The 23569-nt window shown below is 44.3% G+C and overlaps 1 protein-coding gene across 3 annotated transcripts in view; it reads left to right on the top strand.

The window, feature by feature from the left end:
* The window catches only part of AMOT (angiomotin), a 63001-nt gene extending 40684 nt beyond the window's left edge, over positions 1-22317 (top strand). For all 3 annotated transcript variants that reach the window (XM_062584479.1, XM_062584480.1, XM_062584481.1), the window contains exons 7-13: positions 99-244; positions 9923-10072; positions 12504-12694; positions 14947-15069; positions 15726-15958; positions 16873-17097; positions 18129-22317. In XM_062584479.1, coding sequence (XP_062440463.1) covers positions 99-244; positions 9923-10072; positions 12504-12694; positions 14947-15069; positions 15726-15958; positions 16873-17097; positions 18129-18229 — 1169 coding nt within the window. In that variant the 3' untranslated portion in view covers positions 18230-22317. The remainder of the gene's footprint in view (positions 1-98; positions 245-9922; positions 10073-12503; positions 12695-14946; positions 15070-15725; positions 15959-16872; positions 17098-18128) is intronic.
* Positions 22318-23569: the final 1252 nt, after the last annotated feature.

Raw genomic sequence — 23569 nt, 5'->3', positions numbered from 1 at the left:
GTTGCCCCATCTTTCCTTCGCCTGTGGAGTGAAGGACTGCTAAAAGCTGGATAGAGAAAGACTGCTGTCTATTGATAGTTCTCGCTTTATTTTGGTAGACAAGGAAACACAGCGAGAAAAGGAGAAACTGGAAATAGAACTTGCTGCTGCACGCTCCGCAAATGAGGACCAGCGAAGACACATTGAGATCCGAGACCAGGCCTTGAACAATGCTCAGGCCAAGGTGGTGAAACTGGAGGAAGAGGTAAGGATGCTGGGAGAGAGAATCCAGGAAAGCTCATGTTCCAGTAAAAGTGACTGTGGGAATGAGTTTGTTTGGTGCAAATTAGGAGGAAATCTGCTTGCTTCAAAGCTGTTTATATCGGCTTAGCTTTGTGTCGGTTAGCTAAACCACCGAACTGCACACAGATAAGCCACAAATCTCTCTTTCCTTGGAAGAGCTTTTGCCTAAGCAGCCACATTGCATTTTCTTTTTGTTTTAACTGATAAAAGTGGAACTGAAATTCCAGCCCTGGCAACCTTCTGAACTTGGCAGAAGTTTGTTTCTGGGTGGACTTTCAACTAATAGCAAAGAACTCAAGCTTGTCCCCATGCCAGGTGTTCCACTTACACTAGGTTATCATGGAGCACAGCAATGCAGATAATGGTGTGTGCCCAGCATTCATAACAAGCTGGGCACGACCTTGGTTGTTTTCTCTCCCCTCTCTCCTTCCTTCCCAAGAGGGAATAATGCATTTGAGCTGCTTAACTGGACAGCTTTCACAGCTGTGTCTCTTGTAGCCTTGTCCCTGCCACTCTCACGTGACTCCCACCTCCCTGCCCTTCTGCGTCATAGCGTCCGTCCTCTTTCCTCCTGCCCACTCCTTTCCTCTCCAAGGCTCCATTTTCCGCTATCAGCCTCTGCTTCCTTTGCTCCTACTCTTCCTCCATAGAGAGCCTCTAGAGGAAATCTCATGATCAAGCAGATTTCCTCCACTGCAGATTTGTTCTCTCCTCCTTCAGCTCTGCCATCTGCCAGCCTACCAGCTCTCACCACCTCCCTCGGTTCTGCACTATGGCTACATCCAGCTGCATCTTGCCATCTTGGAGATGTTGCTCAAACCATCCCCTTGTCTGCTTCTACTCTATTCTGGATTCCCTGCTGCAGCAGAGGACGGTGCTCAAAAAAAAAACTGAGCTTCTTCCTCTCTTGTCTTGTCTGCCTTCCTCATATCTCCTGGCACAGATGTAGCCTTTTTCTTAATTTTAATCTACTTTTTGGTGAACTCTATATTTGCTCCAGTACCCCTTCTCCTGAATCCCCCTATCGATTTCTTTTCCTGCTGTCCCTCATTTTTACCCCTTGCAGTATGCTTTTAGTCACTTCCATTTCATGGAAAGCCTCCCTCAGTCTCTCCCTTCCTGGATTTGCTCTGCTCATTTAGGTGCTGATGCAGGGTTACCTGTCGTCATACTTTGGCTGTATCAGCCTCATTGCTTCCCTTTCTCCACCACATCAAATGCAGCTGTTGGTCTTTGCTTTCCAAGACCGCTGTGGTTAGCCCCATCCTGTTTGTTCTCTCTCCTTGTTGTTGAGAGGGTGTCTCCTACCAGTCGCCCAGTTTCCTCCCTTTCTTCTGAACAAGCACCTCTGTGCTTTCTCCCAGGCTGCCTTCACCTTTTCTGCAAACACTGCCAAAGCTGCTTTGAGCTGTCCTTCGCTGTGATGCTCAAGACAAGGTTGGCAGTGGCTAGCCACAAAGCCTACTGCCTCTCACGCTAATGCAGAGTCTGTCTCACCTGGCCTGCCTTGTGTGTGTGCTCCCGCCTGCCGCCTCAGGTCCTGGGCTTAGGCTCTGAGCTCTCAGGGCAGCGAGCTTTCACTTGTATAGTGCCTAGCACTGCCAGGCCCTGACCCATCACTGGGGAAGCAGCTTCTCTATGAATACAAATTACAATAATTAAAGAAAGAAAAACAAGAGCAGAGTCAGCAGAATGCTTAAATGTCACAGCCCCAGCATGCACAGCTACAAGTCCATTGATTTCACTAGAACTGCAGCATCTTCTGGCGCAGCAGACTTGCACCTCTGTTGCCCAGGAGGAAGGAGATTATAAGGTGAGGATATTTTAAACGTGAAATGGTTCTGTTTGGATCTAAAACTGTTCTGTCATGTGAGCCTGCAATATATTGGGCTCTTTGTCGTTAAGAGACTCTAAACATCTGCTGGGAGATCAACTATGCAAGACATCCTCGTAGCTTCCGTGGAACTATGCGCCTGCTTGAGTCAGCATGTGTAAAGGTGCTGTGATCAGCTAGGGCCAGCACACACAGTGCTTGGCTAGGTCAAACCTCTATGTAGGTGCTAGTATTGGCTTCCTCACAGTGAAGTTGTAGCCTTCTTTTTAAGACTACCTTATTTTACCAGAAGAACTGAATATAGTGCTATTGCAAAATACTCTGCCTAGGTAAAATAGTAAAATAAGTAAATCTGGGCTAGGTTGCATCATACCTTAAAAAACACATAAACACATGTATGCTGATACTGAGCGAAATGCCGTAGTCTAGTTTGCGTTGAGGGCTTGTGGTCGTTTGCATCCAACCTTTGCTCGAATCCCAGGGTGCTCAGGAAGTGCCACCCTTCCTGTTGTAGATAAATATGGAAGCGTCTCAGGGAGCAGGAATTAACTCTGCTTTTTCCTAGAGGTGAAGGGGACTAAAGGGAAAAAAGAAGAGGTGAAGAGTCATTTTTTGCAGGTTTCCCAAATTGCTTTTTTAATGAAATACTTAGGATTATAAAGCATTTGTTGCCTCATTAGCATTAAATTGTGGGAACTTCTCAAATCCCTCAGCTATTTGGTAGCTTTCCGAAGGACAGCCAAGCAAGCCGTTCAGTGCCCAGAGCACCTTTGAAAAAGAATGCGAAATGTCATCCGGAGTTAGTGGCATTTGGTGACCGGGATATATGAACAATTTGTCAATTATTTCTTTTATTCCTGCCAGCTTCATTTGAGTTGCTAGTCCCTGCAATTGTCAGGAATTTCCGATCTCGTCCTGCAGAAGAGGGTGGAGATTCTTACGCTAAGGTTTGGCAGCCAGTCTGGCTCGAGGCCTCAGGGGGGTGTGCGTATTTCAGTTGTTGCATCCTGCAATGATTTTTCAGCTTTTCAGTGAGTTTTCAGTTTTTTTTCCTCCTTCCTTTTTGACTTCCTATTAAGCAGAGCTATCCTGCCTAATATTCACCATGTTCTTTATTAAAAAGAACTTTTTATTTCCATTTTGAGTGCTGTAAGCCACATATCGCTATAGTTGAGTTCAAATGTTGCTGTAGAATCAGAACCTTCAGATTCTTTTTAAAGTCCCGTGCCTGAATTGCCAGTTTGGGCAAAAACACCCACATGTAAAATATCTATATTTGTCTACTTCTATGGATCATTGTGAGATTTTATATATGTTGGATTGTAGCGTCCAAGATAGAGGGAAGAAAGAGAAACACACAGAGGAAAGGAATGCTTTTGGAGATGTCTAAATATAGTGTGAAGCAGTCAAAAGCAAAAGTGGACATGCACAGCATATTTCCCCTGGTGTGTTAAGAATGGTGAAATGACTCTTCAAGTTTGGGGTAAGCTGCCATTAAAATCATGTAGTGTGGAGTTTATTTCTGCAAAGTGGTAAAATGAGTGAGTGATCATGGGTATGCAGGGGATATGCATACTTAAATATGTCTACAAACAGACCTGCAGAGTGTGTACATGTTGTATGTGTAATATTTAAACTTTATTACTTCTCTGCTATACATAAAGGTATGCAGTAATTTAACCCTTATTTTCACTTTTTCATTTTCATTCTTCGCTTTACTAGATGTTTCACAGTAATGCTTAAGCCACTAGCCCATCAAAATTGCTTCTAGTAAAGTGTTAGTCTGTTCTTTTTTAAATCAAAACTTCAGATTCTTTTCATTACACGAAATAAATTTGAGATAAATTGAGTACATTTGAAGTAAAATGCATGCTGACTTAAAAATATGTATAGTGGTTGAAACTGGTCAGCGATAACAGTATTATCAACTAAAAAAATGTCTTTTGTTGGAGCGTGGTTTGGTGTGATAGTCTCAATTTTGCTGTCGACGTTTGAACGGCTGCTGTGCGCAGCAGGTGCGTAGTCGGCAGGCAGGCCCGTACGTGGGAACGTTTAAAATAGTCACGTTGCCGTGCTTTAGCCAGGACCTGCTAGCAGACACCCTAAGAGCCTTCAGCAAACAGCAGGGCTAACCTCCCCTTCTGGCCTGAGCCGAAGGGGAATTGCAGGGTTTACAAAAAGGGGCGCCCTGACCGCTCTGCGAGACTCTCGACGCAGGCTGGCTTATGTCGAGTCCTTACCAGGCTTGTAGTACTGCACCACAGAGTTTGTTTAATGCCAGCTGCCCTACCTAACCACAACTGCTGGATGTGGAGGGTACAACTGCTACTGCTTTTACTGCTTTAAAAGAAGTTCTTAGAACTCTCACTGAATTTGGTCACTTCTGCTTACCTTAATTGATTCCTACTGTGGAAGATGACACTTCAAGTTTAAAAAAAAATAAATAAAAAATTAGTGTAACTTGTACTCCCTTGCTCCACCTCTTCATAAATGCCGTAAGGAGACAGTTTTGAAAAATAGTGGCTACCACTAAGATATAAATACCCATCCACTCTGCCGTCTTCATGCATGTACCCTACACTAGAAGGAGAAACTAGACGTCCCCGCTAATGGGTAAGAACAGGGAAGGTGGGGGAAGGGAGGCAGATTGAATGAAATATCTCTTCTAAAAATGGCTTAAATTTAGAGGCTATAAGATCTTTCAGCCATCAGAATTCAACATAAACCAGATACCAGAGCTTAGATACTATATTCATTTCCCACTCTGCTATCACGGAGAGAAATAGTGCACTATTTCTGATAACACTGGGGGTTCTGTCTGTGGGGACATGTAGAAACATTCATTTCCAAATGACAGCTTTTGTGCTTCGTACGCTGTATCTGAGATACTTTCAGAACAGAGCTTGGGCTTGTAGGGAAGGGACCCGAAGGAGAGTTTGAGTGCTTGAAGGCTTGTCTGTTCTTTTTAGCAATCATGTCTGTGGGTCTATAAAAAGATACTCCTAGTCCCTGCATGCATAGAATCTCAGAGCTGTATGACTGTTCCTTTCAGGACAGAGCTGCTTTTAAAGGGAATGCTTTTTGGAAGTTTTACTCTTCGTGGATGGGTAGAGTGGGAAGGAGAGAAAATTCCCCTTCTTCCCTGTAACGTGTGCATGTGTTTAATGACCTGTATCTCTGTAATGATGCAGAACTGGCTTTTTATTACCGTGTCTCTACCGCTCATATTCTGCCTGTTAGTAATTTTCCAGAGGTGACTTTGAGAGTTATAACTTATTTTAACACAAACAAGCGGAGAGATGCTTATGACATTCCCATGCAAGAAGCACTGCTCCCTAGCAAGAGGATAGTGTTACCGAATTGCTTCAGCACAAGTTCTCACTGGGGCCGGTGGCCCGCCTTGGGCCTGAATTCAAACAAACTGCAGATTCAAAGGCATCCTGGAGGAATATATTCCAACTGCAAGAGGGAGAGGTGATTTAAACATGCTTGCTGTCTTTTTTTTTTTTTTTTTTTTCAATACTACATTTCTGCCATAGAGAGCAAATTCCTGTGGGGAAACACATTTTCAGCTGCATCTGAATGCATCCAGCTTTAGGATAAACCCAGACTATAATGAGAACACCCTGAATATATTAAAGAAAGGACTTTGAAGACATCAGAAGTAGTGGGTGGGAGACAAGCAGATGCTGACGAGTGTTACCAATTTGCTGAAATAGGAGCTCTCCAAGATGAAGAGGGTAATCGCTGGGTTTGTCAAAATGCCTGGGAGGGTTTCTAAATCATGGCTAGCTATGCAGGAAGTCCTCTCGTCTTCCCGAGAAAAGCGCTTTGCTGAGTAAACCATCCGGAAGCGATGAATCTCTTTGTGGAGGAAGCTCCGTTCTTGCTGCTCACCTGCTGCATCTGGGGCTGCATTTGTTGCACCAAGGCAGCGCCAGTCCAGAAGATGCCACAACCTCTGCTGCCCTGGTGCCTAGTGACCTGACAGCTCATCAGAGCTTTTCTTCTGCATGAACTCGGGATCTCTGAAGGAGCTTGCATGGCTGCGAAGCCTAAATCAAAGCAAGGAACAGAGTTCATAAGCCTTTTATCGTGGTAACCTCTTTCCTGGTGGGCAGTTACAGTGATAATCCTGTTCACTCCTGTTCTTGTCAGATAGGGCCACTTTGTTCTTGGCCATTGGTTTAGACTATGCGAATGCTCTCTGTAGCAAAGAAACCTCCAGGTTTCCGGCCGCCTGGCGTTACGTCATCGTAGGAAGTCTGTTCTGCGAAGAGCTTCTGAGGACCAGTTCCCACTTTCCGCGGTTCAGTGAACGTACTTGTTTAATCGTTTCATTCCTGTACATCCAGAGCGGCTGATTCATTTCCCTGTGCTGGAAGCCCTGCAGTTAGGGAATATCAGTGCGCAGGCATTTTCAGGCAGTAAATCTCTGACTAAGCTGGAACTGGATCGCTCTTCGGTCAGCCGGATCTCTGGTGAGCAGCGCCGCCTCCGAGCGTATCCTGTGTGTCTCTCTGCACTGGAAGCTCCCAGCCGGCACTTGGTGGTGGAAAGCAGCCTTGACAAGGGAAGGAGGAAGTGAAACGAAGATGGCTAGACTTGATCAGGGAGCCAGGGAGTCTTTCTGGGGTATCCCCTGCATCAGTTTGCGTGATTGTGCACCGTGTTCCTGCAGGGAGCCCCAGGCCTGTCCTCGCTTGCTCGATTTTTCTTGTCCTCAGTCCTGTTGCAGAATTTATATAAGCGTCGTAGTGGATGTGAAGTGCAAGGTGACTGCTCTTGTTTTAAACGGTTAAATTAGAAAACACTTGATAGAGTTGAAGCCTCTCGTTTCTGGTTGGGACGTTTTAAAGCAGATGGGGATTGACCTGGAGAGGACATGCATGCTGTTAAAGTTGTCCCACGTGCTGTAGGAAACACTGGGGAGGAATACAGTCCTGCTCACTGCTCTGCTGTGCTTCCAGACATGCGCTGAGGTTGCTTTGAGATCTTGCAACCTTAAAGAGGTGTTATAATAAAGGTAGTATTATAAGCGCTCTGTATTTCCAGGGCACCCTTCAAGGCAAATGGTTCCAATACCTTGTGTAAACATAAGCTTGCTCCTTAGTTAAGTGCAGTCTCGTCAAAAGGAAAATCATCATCTTGTCAAATTTGTTTGAAATTATGTCTGGAAGAGTGTGACTGCATCCTCGTAAAGGTTTAGGAACGTGCTCCGAGCTAGAGCACGGGTTCCCGAGGAGGCCTGCGGCGGCGGCCCTGACGCCATCTCCCCGTGGCGGCCGCTCCTGGGGCTTTTCCGCCTGTCCCCCGTCTCCCTTCCGTCTGCGGCGCCCTGCCGCTGCTCGGGAACCTCTCTGCGATTCCTGTCCTAGGAAATCACCCCCATGCTCTCGGCTCACGGTGGTGAAACCCTTCCGTGCTTGGGAGAAAAGTCGCTGCTCCTCTCTCTACTGAGAGGAGGCATCCAGTCAAAAAGAGTTTTTTTTTTTTAAAAAATTGACTTCGCAGGTGCAACTTCTGCAGAGAATCCCGGTTCACGTGGAGGTAAATCGTTCTTGAGGAGCGTCCGCGGGAGCGGCGACGGCAGCGTTGAAGCGAGTGGCGCTCCGAGAGCGCGCTGCGGGTGACCGAGCGCAGGCGCGGCGTGGAGCAAGGGCAGCCCGTATGTAAAGGGTGGCTGCGTCAAAAGATGCCTTAGGAAAGCTACGTTTTTTTGTAGCACATGCACACGTCTAAAACTTACTGAATGTCTGCATTCTGCAGAATTTGAAGTGATTTGAAGGATTCCTGAATTAATTCTGTGCCTAAACCATTAAGAACCCCAAACATTAAAAAAAAAAAAAAAATTATAATTCTTACTGACACAAGAAGATGAAGTGTATTTTGTGAAGGGGGGAAAAAAAACCCCAGACCGTCTTTGAAAAGCGACTGAACAAGCCGTGCCGTACTTCAGATCTGGCGCACGAGTTAAACGTGTGCAGACAGTGCTAGTAAGTGAGGCAAGAGCGTGTGTTGCAACGTTTCACCCGCAGGCTGGGCTTTCAAAGGGAGCGTTTCCGTCTAATTTCTGTGTCCTAGTTCTTTTTTTGGCTGGGCTCTTGGTATTCTTTGAATGTAGGCCAAAGTGTTGATCTACTCATGCACATTCCCAGCTTTATAAATTATGAAATTACTAACATGTTGTCATCTCCTTTGGCAAGGAGAACTTTACCTGTGTGTTAGATTTTTTTTTCCTTATTTTAAGGAATTTAAATACTTTGTAGTAGCCACTGGGAGACCACAGGTCCTTCCTTCATTTTATATACAGAAGAATGGGAATACTCTGATTTTCACTAGGTTATTATTCAGCTTGATGCATCACATTTCTCTGGTAGTGAGTTTATTAGGTTGTTCCTTACACATGTGCAGGAAAACAAGCTTGTGTGCAAAACCAAGGGATGAGGCACTCTTGATTTCTAGGTTCTGCAGCTGACTCAGATTATCATTTTTGGCTGGTTACCCAACTGCTTAGAGCTACTGTTAATCTAACTGTAAAATTGTTACATTAATATATACTTTACTGGAGTCTGAGAGAGCTTAATTCACTGTGATTAAGCACTATGATCTGGGATAAAAAAGTTCTATTTAATAAATCATTTTTATTGTTTTTTTTCTGCAGAGCAGCAATTGAATATCAAATTGTATTAAAATGTTTTTGTCCCTTCCAGTCTGAACGAGCTTGAAATCTTGAGCGATCAAAGAATAAAAATAACTTTCTGCTGTACGTGCCCTGGTGGGAAGGCCTTTGGCTGGATTACTCACTATTTACTGTAACTTTTATTATAAAATACTTGTTTGGGGAAAATCCTCTAGGGCAGCAACATTCATGCTGTGATTAGATGCCTACTGGCCTTAGAAAGGGAAGAAAAGGATACCAGGCCTGGGTTTCTCAGTGTTACGAGACACTTCTCTGCTCTTGTTTCCTTCTCTGCTACTTGTGTTCCAGTCTCTGGATTGCTTCAAGGAACAGGAGCAATAAAAAGTGAAAATTTTGAGGAAAAGTATGGTAAGACCTTCTTGAAAAGAGGATACAATACGAGTGGCTCATTGCATTCAGATCAAAAGTCCAGCAAGTCCAGTATCCTGTCTCCCCTGTACCTTATAATTGATTCCTAGGGAATACTATAAGAATAAAGCAAACTGATGTTTTCTCAGAATACTCTCCCTGCTTCCATGAAGGACTTTTTGAGCTAAAAGTAGTGGCTTTTGTCTTTATTGTTTATCCCTTGTTGTATTTTTTCCTCCATGAAGTTGTACAGTAGCTTTTTGAACTCGCGTAAGGGGATCTGTGTTTTACATCATGGTGCTTCTTTGGGCTTGGGCTCTGACTTTTAGGACAAGTTGCCTTCTTCCTACTGCTTTTGTATTTAAGTGTTTATCTCAATCAGAGTTAAAAAGGCCATGCCCTGTGTTTGCTACAGCAGACCAGCTAATGGTAATTATTAATTTTTTCCTTCAATCGGTGTGTTTTAATCTGTTTGTTTTCTTTAATTTCTTTGATCCTGTTTGTTACTTTGCTGTAGGACCGCAATAGGATCCTGTGGCTCTTGGTTCAGGTTGTGCTAAAACTCATGAAAGAGAGGGGAAAGGGCATAGCTATTTGGAGTGTCTGGAGTCCGAAGCAGGAGTTTGAGGCACGCTTAAAGCAGTAACCTGGAAATATTCCTGCTGGGCAGTCTCTGTGCTCTGTCTTGTCTATAAAGCTGGAAGCTGGCTTGCTTGTTTTCATTATTTAGGTTACCTTTTTTCCCTTTGTTTCAGCTCAAAAAGAAGCAGGTCTATGTTGAGAAGGTGGAAAAGATGCAACAGGCATTGGTTCAGCTGCAGGCAGCGTGCGAGAAGCGGGAGCAGCTGGAGCATCGGCTACGGACCCGGCTGGAAAGAGAGCTGGAATCTCTCCGCATGCAGCAGGTACCCACTGTTTGTCCATGCCCTGCTCCGTTTCTTGTAGGATTGAACGTTGCAACATGCATGAAAGAAGGGTAATATTTTTTTCCATCTTCTAAATTAGAAATGTTTTATTTTGGTAGCTAGTGTCATGGACTTGCTGGCTTTGATTTTTCTTCTTTTTAGTTGATTGAAGTATTGCACTTTAACTAGAAAATTTAGATAAGGGAGCAATAGGAGATCCATCATATGATGAGGTTCAGACTGAGCCATAGAGCTAGTTGCTCTTCTATCTTTAAATAACCTGCCTTATGGTATTTTATATTATTTTTAAAAAATATTGTTTGCAATTTGAAATTTTATATAATATTATCTAACAGCTGGACTGAATAATGGCCAAAAAAAAAAAAGCGCCATTAAAAAGCTTTTGGCTGTGGAGAAACAATTCCATAAATGCAGTTGATGCAAAGTGACAGGAGTTTCATGTAGAATATGTTCTTCCAATTGTAACTTTTATCTTTTTCTGTGGAAGGAATGAGAAGTAAACTGTGCAGTTGGTGAATTGGATGTGCAGTGTCAGATTTATTTCAACATGTGTTAAACATAGGTGAATTGGCAGGTTGGTAAGTTTTGCTGGAAATAGCATGTGGGCTTATGTTCTAAATTACGTTTAGTTCCAGGTTAATTTTAGTCCTCAACTGCCATATCTGCGTAGGAGCTGATACTTAAATCTTAATCATATTTTTGTTTTGGTTTGAGTAAGGGTTATGGTGTGCAAATGAGTGTGAGTTAAAACTTGACAGTGCATCTGCACCCATATGGTAAAAGGGGGTAAAAGAATGAATTACATCATACCAGGCTTGTATTTAACAGACAACTGTTTTGGGAGCCGGTTCGTATTGTATTTAAAAGTCCAGTTGTGTAAAGGATGTGGCATTATAAACGCATAACATATTAAATTGTTGACTTCCTTCATTTTTACTTGTATTGGTGTGATAACTAACTGATGCTCTTCCTAATGACACAATAGGTATAAGTTTGCTTAAATTAAGAGGAAACAAGTTAGCATACTTTTATTGGAAGCATCTCAAAGGGAAAGATTCTATGCTGGCATTTCAGGTTAAAAAATAATTGTTTGAAAATTCTTCCTGTTTGACACACATGTGCATAATGAGTGTACTTTGATAAAGTTGTTTCTTCTGTGTTAGCTTTAGATTAGGTACTGCAGACCCCACAACTTCTGACTTTGAGTCTGAGCCAAAACAACAACAAAAAAAACCCTTGTCTGCCCAAGTTCTTTCCTTTTAAATGATTTTTTGTGTGTGTGTTTTTAATCCTGCCAATCCCAGACAAGACTCCCATATAAAGCTGTGTATTTTATCCTTTGGACTTTTAGCACAGCAAATCTCAATTCTCTTTCATGTTCAAGAGAAAAGGAACACTGTCTTCCAGATCTTGCTTTAGAACTGAATTATTTTTAATCTCCAGTTAGCTAAGCCACACAGGTCATATTATTTCAATAATCAAATCCTTTTAAAATATTATGTATTTGTTTTTTGTTTTTTGTTTTTTTTTTTCCTGAAGGTAGGATAGTTCTTGTAAAGTACCTGGTCTAGTTCTCTTGTTTCTATTACCCTTTCATCACTGGCCAATATTATAAAACACCTCTCATTTAAAATTGATCTTTCATTTAAAAAAGATGTATCTTAGGAGGTTTGGAGCTGAGATTCTAACAAAAGCGTTCATTTAACATGATTATTGCAATAGGACTATTCTCACGCTGCTTGATTCACCTGGTCCAACTCTGAGCACCAGAGTGTTAAAGTGAGTTGTACTTCTGTATCCCAGTTCTGCTCTTGCACAAACTGGTGCAAGTCCCGTGAAATCAGTGCATTAGTTAGTTTTTGACTAACACAGCGTTGGAAGTAAGTCTCTGTTACTTTAGGCAGTAAGCGTGGGCTGAAGGCATCAGACTTGAGCAATACGATGTGCAGCTCTCCAACACGTTCACATGACTTTGCATGTGGGAAATGGTCTTAAGGAGTATTTTTCATCAGAGATATTTGCTTGTTGGCATTGACCAGCTCTGGAGGAAGCACTGTAGCGCAGATGCTGTGAATGAAGCTGTCTTTCTTGACAGCGCAGTGTCTGGGATTTGACTTTTGAACTTCAGCATTCGTAAGCTAGAAGGTGCCCTTCTTGTGTTATATGAGCTTGTTTCCAGGTTTTGACAGAGATGGGCTGAACTTTCACCTTAAGTGCTAAAAGAGACCATGAGCATCACCTAGTCTGCCCAGCTTGGCACAGGCTGCAGTGTTGCCCTCCAAGGGGTTCTTGTATCAAGCCAGTACTGCTCTGCACCAGCCTCAGTCCCACGCACAAAAAGCAAAGCAAACAACCCTGAGTCTTAGAGTTGCTTCCTGACACTTCTTTTTGTTCTACTTTTGGAAATCAGCGCCAGGGTACGTCTCAGGCTGCCAATGTCTCGGAGTACAACGCCACAGCACTCATGGAGCTCCTGCGCGAGAAGGAAGAACGGATTCTTGCTCTGGAAGCTGACATGACCAAGTGGGAACAGAAGTACCTGGAGGAGAGTGTGATGAGACAGTTTGCTTTGGATGCAGCTGCAACTGTGGCTGCTCAGAGGTAAATGAGACTACTCATTGTACAAGGATTATTTTCTTTTTCCATTTGATAGTCATATTTTCTAACAAGAAATGTTGTCATACCACCCACTCATGATACCTTTCCTTGCAGTCCAAACAGCATCTAAAACTTCTGCATGTAAATGGAGCTTGGCTGCTTTTCCTGGGAGCTGTGTAATTGCCAAAAATTAGAAACTTTTTTCCAGAGGAAGATTCATCCCCTGCCATGCAAGAGCCATTTTCCAGGCTAGAATTGTTCTGAGCCATTCCTAGAAGCTATTGATTCCAAAATAGATGCATGAGGGAAGGTATTTTGGTTTTGTTTTGTTTTTAAACAGGAATCAGTCCTCGCTGAAGTCATATGAGATGGGGTAAGCTTGGTGATTCACATCATTCACCCTGAATGGCTTGCTTGTTCTCCAGACTGTTTTTGCAAATTACTTTGTGTTATTATCCGCAACATGGTTACTAACCCGAGACATCTACTAGGAAATTCTGCTCAAAGCATTCTGCTGTGCGTGGAGGGCATTGCTTGTGAGGGTGGGAAGGGAAGGGTGTCTGAAATTTGGTGACAGGCTCACATTCCAACACAACTGTCCAGAAACACTTCATATGACTAAATAGGCCAGAGTGCTTCAGCTAGTTGGTAAACAAGAACTTCTGTTGAAGTGCAATTCTTTAACATTAAGTAGTGCTTACAAGTAATTTTATTGCTCACTGGTTTCTGACTCTTCACAGCTGCAGATTTTACTTTAGCTTGTTTCAAATAGGGATGTTATCGCAACTGCGTTCTTAGATCATAACATCATCCTAGAATTCCAGGGGGAAAGTTGCAAATCTGCTAGGTTAGCATTTAGAGTTATCTTATCTTACTTCAGAAGCAGGCTGTTATTTTAGAGTATTGATGCTTCTTGTGCACTGTTTTCTGCCTCTCCAGAGATTCCCTAAAGGCCCTGCTCTGCTCTCTAGAGGCCATGTTATATTTTCAGCATGCACTGATAAGTAGGGGTCTGGTCTATCATTCTTCATAGAATGAGAGGGGATGTGTTGGGCCTGTGCAGGTTTTGTTACACGAACAAGAATGCTTTCCAGTCAAGAAAGAGCCAACCTTTCATACTTAGTTTTCCATTTCTTTCTAACTGCTTCTCCCTTAAAAGAGACCGTTCCATTAACACGAATGCTGTGGAAGTTTGTATGCAGTTGGGACATAGGGCATACCCTCCTAAAAACACACAACGGCCCTGAAGGCATTCCACTAATTTCAGTGGCAGCCTCTTCTACCTTGCACCCAAAATTGCTTTCCCTTTCCTTTTATATCAGAAAATAGTATCCCTTAGGCAGCTGGGGTTGCAGAAAGGATACTTCAGAGGAGAGGCAGGAATCCGGGTCAGTTTAAGCTTCTTTGTGCCCTTCAGTGCTTCGTGCTTTGCTGTTCTTGATTTTGTCTCTCTGTTTTGTTTTGTTTGTTTGCTTTAGGGTTAAAGGTATCTTCACTAGCCAGTTCATAGTCCTGCTGAGTGTGAGGGAACAAATTGTCCATTATAATGAGTTGAAGCTAATGTCATAGTAAGTTTATTCTGATTGAACAGCAAAAAGTAGGATGAACTATACATTATATTTTGGTTAGTGGACTGAACTATGTGGTGCTATGTAGTGTCAGTCTAAAACGGTTTTTAGCTTACTCCAGGTTGTTTGGACCAAGCTATTTAGAATTGCTTATGGAATTTTGATGCCTTGTTTTCTTGGTATTCAGATCTCCTGTATGACTCTGTTAGATGGGGAAGGGACAGCTTTACATGTGAAGCTAAATTTGCACTGTCTCAATCACAGAAAAGTGCCTGATGTTCTATACCGATTTCCTCCTTCCTCGTGTTCTTGGATTTGCCCTGTCAATCAGTTTACAGTAGTAAAGTTTTATCAGTTAAAGTAACTGATAAAGTTAGTAAACTTAAATCAGTTTACATTACTACAGTAGCAGTTCAGTTAGTCAGTTTGAAAAATCATAGATTGGCATGGGATAGATAGTAGATTAAGTATTGTTACAATGACTTGCGTGTTTTTGTAACCCTTCTTTCATTAGGACTGAGAGCTGGATTTATGGAAGACACTGAAACAGCCTATACTCAAAAAAAAAAAAAAAAAAAAAAAAGGATGTTCTTTTTTGTTATTTTTGAGCAATCATTTTGTGCTGCTAGGAGGAAAGCACAGGTGGTCCTTAGGTGGTCCTTCATCTGCTCTACTACTTGTTCTCAGGGACACGACAGTGATCAACCACTCGCCTAACCCTAGCTATGACACCTCGCTGGAAGCTCGCATTCAGAAGGAGGAGGAAGAGATCCTGCTTGCCAACAGGAGGTGTCTCGACATGGAGGGCAGGTAACATGCAGTTTGCTCCTATCTGGTTTCTTTAAGACAGGATTTTAAATGAATTATCTGAGGTACGTGCCTCAGAATCAGAAATTCTCATGTCTTCACCAACAGCAACACTGTTGGGTGCCAGACACTTGGCCGAGGAAATAACTGCCTGGCAACCCAGAACATATTGAGGGTCAATGCTAAAAATTCTTGTCTTAGATATTGCATCTTGTTTATTCCCCTTCTTTCTTCAGGGCATCTTCCTCAAACCCCAATTTCAAGCCACCTCTCAAGAGTCCCACAGAGCTGTTTTTCCTGGGGTTTGGCACAGTGCAGACTCCAAAGAGTGTTAATCCTCTTCTTCCTACTGGTCTCTTTTCCTGACTGCAACTCTCAGCTCTATCTCAAAGCCTCTGCAGTGTTGCTTAAACCAGCTTCCAAAAGTGGGTGGGTGGCTCAGTGAAGAGCTCTCCTTCACACGTAAAGGAATTGTGTTGTGCGATCTGCGATAGGAAGGCCAATGAGCAGCCAGTATTTGGGGCTGTAAGCTCACTAGCATCCTCTGTCTGCCTCCCCAAATACCTAAGGGAATTCTGATCACAGCCATGGGGACGCGAGGCCTCAGTTGAGGAGACACCAGTTCAAGTATGTTATTCCATTTTGTCCTTCCTGAAAAGGATCAAGACTCTGCACGCTCAGATCATTGAGAAGGACGCCATGATCAAAGTCCTGCAGCAGCGCTCCCGGAAGGAGCCTGGTAAGACAGACCAGCTCTCCTCGATGAGACCCGCCAAGTCGCTGATGTCTATCTCGAACGCTGGCTCGGGCTTGCTGTCTCACTCATCAACACTGAGCAGCACTCCCATCCTGGAGGAGAAGAGGGAGGACAAGAGCTGGAAAGGCAGCCTAGGTAAGTTTTAAACAATAGCGGCAGTTCAGATGCACAAGTCACCACTTAGAGGGAGACAGCAGCAGCGGCAGCAGGAAGAAAGTGCGTCTGACAGACGGACTGATCGACTGATCTAGCCTGTGATAAAGCTACTGCAAGCAAGATGGGACGCTTTGGAACAACTCCTTGTTTTGATCGCTTTGGGGGAAGCAGTGACTTCTGATGGCCAGGCTCTGTCATTAAAATATGTAAGCCTTAATTCCCACTTGGTTTGGGTACCTGACTTCAGAGAGGTTTGGGATCTAGGTCTCAGAATTCCCAAGCACTTGCTTTTACCTGGGTTGTTGCAGTTGTCTGAAGATGTAAAGTTTCCTTGAATAAGTAGCCATCAGGGAGATTAATCAGGATTGCTGTCCTGTAGTGTTGTACCTGCAGTAACATGACTCCTGTTAGAATGTCTCGACACCATTGTTTAGAGAAAGTGGGTTGGAACAAGGCAAATTTTAGGTGACTTTTCTTTTCTTTCTTTTCTTTTTTTTTTTTTTTTTTTTCTTTTTCTTTTTTTCTCTGGAAAGGAGCTGTGCCCAAAGCTCTTCCCTGGGAGAATAAAAGACTCTGAAATATAAATGAAATCTCTTGCAGATGATTTCAGGGTGTGCAGGTTTACCTTGCCATAGCTTGGCCACTGCTTAGAGATAAGGAAGTAAGATGTTAGTGCTCACTCTGTATCTTTGCATGCAGCAGCAGGAGGATACTGCCATTCTTTAGGTATTTCAGTACCCGGTGGTGAAGGGTGTTATAGAAAGGTAAATTAGTGCTGTCTGCTGAAGCACAGAGTGCTTTCCAGATCCTAGAGCTAGTGCTATGAAGAGGGGCAGACTGAATTGACGGTTAGTTTACTGGGACTGAAATTTCCTTCTCTTTTTTTCACAAAGGTGTTCTGCTGGGAACAGAATATCGCTCCGAATCCATTCCTTCCACCCCCTCTCCAGTCCTTCCTTCCACCCCGTTGTTGTCAGCACACTCGAAAACAGGCAGCAGAGACTGCAGCACCCAGACTGACCGGGGGAATGAGCAAAGCAAAGCTGCATCTTCCACGGCAGCTCCCACCCCAGGGCGGCTCCCTGGTACCGGTCTGGCCTACAGTGCAGACAAAACAGGTAACAAAGCTCAGCTGCCATCCAGAGGGGCCCCTGCCATTCATTCACCATTGCATTTTCTCCAAGGGACCAGCCCTGCATGTTTCTTTTTTTCACTGGGTTTAGTTTTGTGAGGACAGATGGTTCTCAGGGACAAGTTTGACCTCATTCTGAGGGGTATCCAATAACACTCATAAGACAAAAAGCCCTAAGTCGTAGTGTAAGTGTGGATACACTAGGTGGAGAGATACAGCAAGATTTAAGATTCCCTCAGCAATTGGAGCAAGTATGTGCTAATCTCAAAGTAGTCTCTGCGTTGATGTCTCCTCTGAAGTAAATTGCAAGCGGCATGCTCACCATAAAAACAGGCTGTGGAAACTGGCCGTGGCATTTTATGGGGTATTCAAAGTGAAGTGGACTTGGGTAAGGAGGAAGGAGAAGAAGGAAGGGTAACTATCATGATGAAATTGCACTATCCTGATCGCAGAACTGACTTCAGCATTAGCATAAGTGGATTCATTTGACAGTGACTGTCACAGAAGCTGAATTTGCTTCCCACGGAGCTCCAAGCTGGCAAGAGCGGCTCATTTTCCAGTCGGTTCTGCCAAATCAATGCAGATTACACAACTTTGCCTCTTTTACTTAGAGCCACATTACAATTATGTTGTTCTTTATGGAAGAGTGAATTTTGGCTGGTCTGCTCTGCCTCTTGCCCATGCTAGGCTGTTTAATGGCTATCAAGGGCGACAGATGAACAGGTTTTGTGGTGAAAGTCTACACTAGCTGCATCGGTTTAAATGCAGTTGGTCCAGGTTTATATGCCATTGTATGTCAGTGGGAAGTATCCAAAGGGAATGTGTGGAAAGTACCTCTATTTGCCTGGTTATAAACATGAAGAAATGATTTTTTTTAATTAAACAACTGGTACTTTGGCCAATGACAGGAGATGACTTTTAAATGCTAACCTCATCTTTCTAATCCTGTGCTCATGGTGGCTGTCAATTCAAGCTACAGCTTTGATTGTCTGTCTTTTGTTTCTCCTTATAACATAGATGGGCCAGTCTTCCACTCCAGCACTCTCGAAAGAAAAGCCCCTGTTCAGAGCGTGGGGCAGGACCTCCCAGACGGAGAGATGGTAGAATACCTCATCTGAAAGGCTGAACTGGGATCTGAGCTGGGATACAGTAGCAAGAATTTTTTTAAAGACGTTTTTATTGGGAAAATTTGTAGTACCTGAGTAATAAAAAGAACACTCAGCTCTTTGCTCTTGTATATTATGTCTCAGAAGTATGGACAGGTTAATTTATAATTTGTTCTAAATTATCAAAACCCCGTAACACTTGTTCTTTGAAAGTTTCCCTGCTTATTTTTTAAATACTGGATCTGGTAACATCTGGAGAAAAAAACATGGTCTTAGGTGCACTATATCTTATATATCATTTCAGTATTTTAAAAGTCTTATCTTTTTAAAACAAGCAAAAGTACCTGCTCAGTAGTGTGTTAATTATCTAGCTTGAACATGGTAAGATGGAGGTAATGGCCTTAAAATGATCAGAACGAGAATGTGGGCCCTGGTTGTGAGCATCACTTACGGTTTCCGAATACAGGTGTTCTGAGGAGCTTTTATAAACTTCTGTGCTGTGGTCAAGGGAGACTTCTCTTTACTCACAATGTGAGAAGTCAGAATAGGTATTTCATATTCACAGGCTGGAAAGATTTCTATATTCAGTGTGCTGACATTTTTTTTTTAGTTCTGAAATTGTGCTATTTCTTTACAAAAAGTACAACTCCAGTGTCACACTTGACATTTTCAGTTGCGTCAGAAGATTTGCCATACTTTCATACATAAATACTTTTTCAATAATTTATACAGTGAATAATAAATAATATATTGCATTCATGCTTTACGTAAATAAATAAAAAGAACAGCGTACAGGCTCAGCCCTGATCTCTGTTAGATTAGTTTTCTGCCGTTGTAATCCCACTGGCATAGTGGAATTACTCCAAATTTACAGTAGAGTAAGCGGCAAGCCCCCTTGCTTTCCAGTGTTAGCAAACTGATCTGCTACCTCTGTGGAGGCCTTTAGCAGATCTTTCTCCACTGCAAATCCCCTTCTACCTTGTACATCCCTCATTCTCAGAGAGACTAGATTCTTTTTCATACAGCGGTGCTTCCCGAGCTAGAAACTTTAGACAGTAGCTTTGGGTTTCACGTGTCAAGTTGTGGCCTTCCAGAATAGTTTTCATCATCTGACTGGAGAGAGCAGCTTAAAGAATATCCCAGAATCATTAAAGACGACAGTTGCACATTTTAGGGATCGATTTCTCTTTCGGATTCTTGGGAACCAGCACAAATGCTGCGATGCTCTGGCTGCAAATGCTATAAGGAGATACTAAGACCAATACAAGTAAATGTTTTGTGACTTTTTGTTACTGTCTTTGTGTAACTAAAACACTTCAATATTGAATTCCTACTAAAAATTACTTTTTTTTTTTTTTTTTTTAACTTGAATGTTAAAATATTTAATTAGCCAGTGGTCACATGTCAAGAACCTGGCTGGTCTCAGCTTTCTTTGCAGCATTAGAGTAGGCAGATTTCAATTTCAGACCCTTTCATTCCAGAAATAAGGAAAATAAGCAATTAATCGTCCAACAATTACTGAATGTCCTCAATTCTTACTCAGTTGACACTGTTGTTGCAGTGTCCAGTTGAAATGGCCTTACCAGATCGACAGATACAACGTGAATTTTCCTGTGGAAGGTTGGGAGGTGAAAGGAGAGAAGTGCCTTTTCCTTTTCTGTCTACCCCTCAGGTGACTTATCAGTGCCTATAGAGCCGCCGGGAGCTGGAGCCCGTTTGCCTTTAGGGATAACTGCTTACGAAAGCAAGGCAGCTTGTTGCTGTTCTGCAGCCCGTATTCTTAGACCCACCAAAATTAGAGATGACAAAATGTGTGTGCAGCCTCTTTGCCAGTGACACCTTTAACAGGCTGAGCGAACGCCCTCCCTCCCCGTGGCGTTAGACACTCCAGAGCTGCACTTTCAGGCTTAGACGCTCTGCTGTATGGGGCAGCGTCTTCCTGAGCAGTGTCGTAGACCTCCTTATAATTTGTCTGAATTGGTTCTCCACCCTTTTCTGGACAAACTGTTAACAGGCTGTAAGCTATTCTCAGGGATGAGAACGAAAATTTATTTCTGTTGGCTTCGTTCCATCCCATTATATGAAGTAATGCCCGCTCCGGACAATTTTAAGTGATTTCTTTTCCTCCTCCACAGTTGTCGGAAATGCAGGAGACGCTTTTCTCATTAGATCACTGTGTCCATCTTTCTGCCATTTCAGGATCATTTTCTATATTACATAATGTGGTTTGGGCTTAGAATGAACAATAACGGAGGTCGAAACCCGTGATGTGTGTGCATATGCATGTCTGTCTCAGGGACAGAGATGTTTGAATGTTTTTCTGTTCTTTTATAGTTGGGAAAAGTTATATTCCATTTTTTTCAAGTGCTTTTCAGCAGTAGGAAAGGAGCTCTACAGCTGTAGGGCTTTAGACAAGCTGTTCCAACTCAGTTGATCCACACTAATTCTAAAACATGTAGGAAAACGGATCATTTACTGACACACTGATTTTTCCCCCAGCAGGTATTGACTGTTCAGCTGGACTAGATTAAAAATAATGTGTTCATTGTCCTTCTAACTCATTGTTTTCAAACTGAATTCCACTGTCGTCTACTTTTACAAAGAAAGAAGGATATAATAGCTTTCTGTGAATAAAATACAGATTATGCACAAGAGTTACCTCCTCCAAAAATGGAGATCTCTGACAGTACGAGCCATCAGGATCGCCTAGTGACGTTAGCAGTTCTTACCCCAGCGCAAGTAAAATTGAAAGAAAACGTTGCAATTTTGCATGTTTTGGTCAGGTTCTTTGCCCTGTTTTTTAGTTTGGGTTTCTTCCAAAAGTAACTCTGCCCCTAGCTCTCCTGCCGTGGAAGTCTGTGCTCATCTTCCCCTACCGACAAACTGGGAGCCTGCAGGAACGTGTTTGTTCCCTTGAGCTTCCTCGGAGCCATCCTCATGTGAATGTCAAAGAGCTGCTTTCTTGGAGGGAGACGTGTACTATAGTCGTTGTCTGTCTCTCCATAGAGATTTTTATATTGTTTTTAAGCAGAAACTGCTTTGAGAAGACAAATTGCGCACCTAATTCCTTTTACTTCTGTAGAGCTTATTCCTAGTAGAAAGTAACTTTTAACACAGAATGATTGCAATGACCTTCTTTGCAAGCCAAAACTTTAGACCAAGAGTTTTTCTTAAACTCGGGTGTTAGAAGCAGAATTGTAGCTTTTATAAAGAAAGCCACATATTCTTCTTTGTAGAGCAAAACAAAAAAAATCAAGTTTAGTTATTTTTCTCTCTCCTTTTGCTGCTTCCAGAACGGCCAAATTTGCGAGCCCTTTCCCTGGGCAGTCCCGTTGCTGTTGGAAGGCTTGGGAAGCTGCCTAGGATCCGGAGCCTTTTGTAGCCCGGTGTCCTTATTAACTTTGTGTGACACTTATTAACTTTAAATAGCTCCTACCTGGCAACCGCTGTGGGATCTGGAGCAGTAATTTTTGGTCTGTGGTCTGAGGACCCTTGGGGATCAGGGGACTGTGCAGGGGGGCTCTTGTAGGCAAATGCTACTAGGGAGCTTAAATTCTTTGTACGTGGTCTGTGCCTGTTTGGCAAGTTCGTAGAGATCGGCTCAATCCGGGGTGCTGCGAATGCGTTAGTTTTGCTTCCTTTCGGAGGCTGCCCGAGCGAGGGGCCTTGCAGGGCTCGAGCCGGCCGCGGCCCGTGCGCCGGCTCCGCCGCGGTCTCCGGAGCCGCCCGTACAGTGAATCCTGGTAACCGCGCCCGGGGGACCCGTTTTTCTGGTGGTTATAAAGTGGTGGCACCATCAGCTCAGCGCAGTGGGCAGAGCGAAACCCCAGAGGTAATTTGGCTTTCCCTCCCTCCGTCCGCAGAGCCTGGCGAAGGTTAGCCCGGATTCACTGCGCTTCTCGCTGCGTTTTGCTCCGGGCCGGGGGCTGGGGAGGGATCCTCTTTTCATGTATTTGTATAGGAACTTTTTTTAAAAAAGCTAGCATTTTTATGTCTAGAAAGTAAAAAAAAAAAAAAGTAAATAAAAAAGACATTGTAAAATGTAATTGTACTGTATTTATGAAGAAAATACATTTCTTTTCAAAAAGATCTTGCTCTAAGTTGGTTGTGGATCCTGATTTCCGCCGGCGTCCGCCCAGGCTCTCGGGGGCGCTGAGCCCCGCGCGGCTGGCGCCCGAGCCCGAGCGGCGGGGGCGAGGCAGCAGCCCGAGCGCGGGGCGCTCGCCCGGGCCGAGTCTGGCGCCTGGCTCCCGCTCAGCGTGGTCGGGACGGGGCATGGAGGCCCGGGAATAACCGGGGCCGTTCACCCTCCGGGCTCTGCCTCCGCGCAGGCCCTTCGCAGAGGCCGGGGGAGACGGAGCCGCGCTCGCGGAGCGGGACTGAGCCCCGGCAGGGGCACTGCTCCGGGCTCCGGCCCGTGGCTCTCTGCCGTCTGCGGGGTCCTGGCTTCGGGGCCCAAACCCCGTTTCCCTTGCAGCCGAGTTGCGCTCTAAGAGGAAGAGCCAGAAGGAAAAAAGGTGACTAATAAGCTGCTTATCTGTAGAATCCAAAACATCAAAGCATTATTTGAAATATTAGAAGTTTGCCATTTAACAACCTTCAGAAACGTACCAAGGGGAGGCGCTTTCCTATACAAACCCCGATTGAAAAGAACAGCGTGGATTATTTTTTCCTCTTTATTTAAGCTGTCAAGTTGATTCTGTAATTTGTGAAAGAGCTGTTTTGTAATTCCGCTATTGAAACAGCCCTAAAGTCTTTGAAGATTACGGCAGCTTTAATTCTAGAAAAGAAAACAAAACGAAAGTGTAAACGTGCTCTAAGCTCGAACGCGTCCATCGTCGGGTCTGTAGCTAGCTATGAAAGCGTTCTGTGTGTTTTTAAAGGATGCGTCTTGTTTTCGGTTTCTTCTGCCCACTGATTTGCTTGTTTTGCAGTAAATAGCAGGGTAATGTTACTGATGCAAAACAGGATCCCTCGGTCTGGCCGCGCTGTCGGCCCCCTCTGCGGGGAGCGGGGCGGGCGGCCGGGCCAGCCTCCTCCCCCGGCGCGGTCCGGGGAGCCGCGGCAAGGCGCCGGCGGTGCCGCACGGGCCGGGCCCGCCGCAGCGCGGCCGTGGGTGGACAGCAGCAGCTGCCGGAAGCCGAGGCCCGAGAGGCCGTGAGCGTCCGTGCGCAGTCGGGCCGCTGCTCCCCCGCGGCCTCGGCCTCCGCCGCCGCCAGCCCCGGGCGCAGCCGCCGCGGCACCCAGCCAGCGCCTGGGGGGACGCGGCCGGGGCGCGTCGCCTGTGCGTGCACACCGCGGGGTGCGTCACCGGGGCAATCCGTGTGCGTGCACACCCTGGCGTGCGCTACC

This window comes from Rhea pennata, chromosome 11 (assembly GCF_028389875.1).
Source record: "Rhea pennata isolate bPtePen1 chromosome 11, bPtePen1.pri, whole genome shotgun sequence".
Classification (NCBI taxonomy): Eukaryota; Metazoa; Chordata; class Aves; order Rheiformes; family Rheidae; genus Rhea; species Rhea pennata.
The sequence above is the reverse complement of the archived record's forward strand: the minus strand, read 5'-3'. Positions and strand labels throughout refer to the sequence as shown.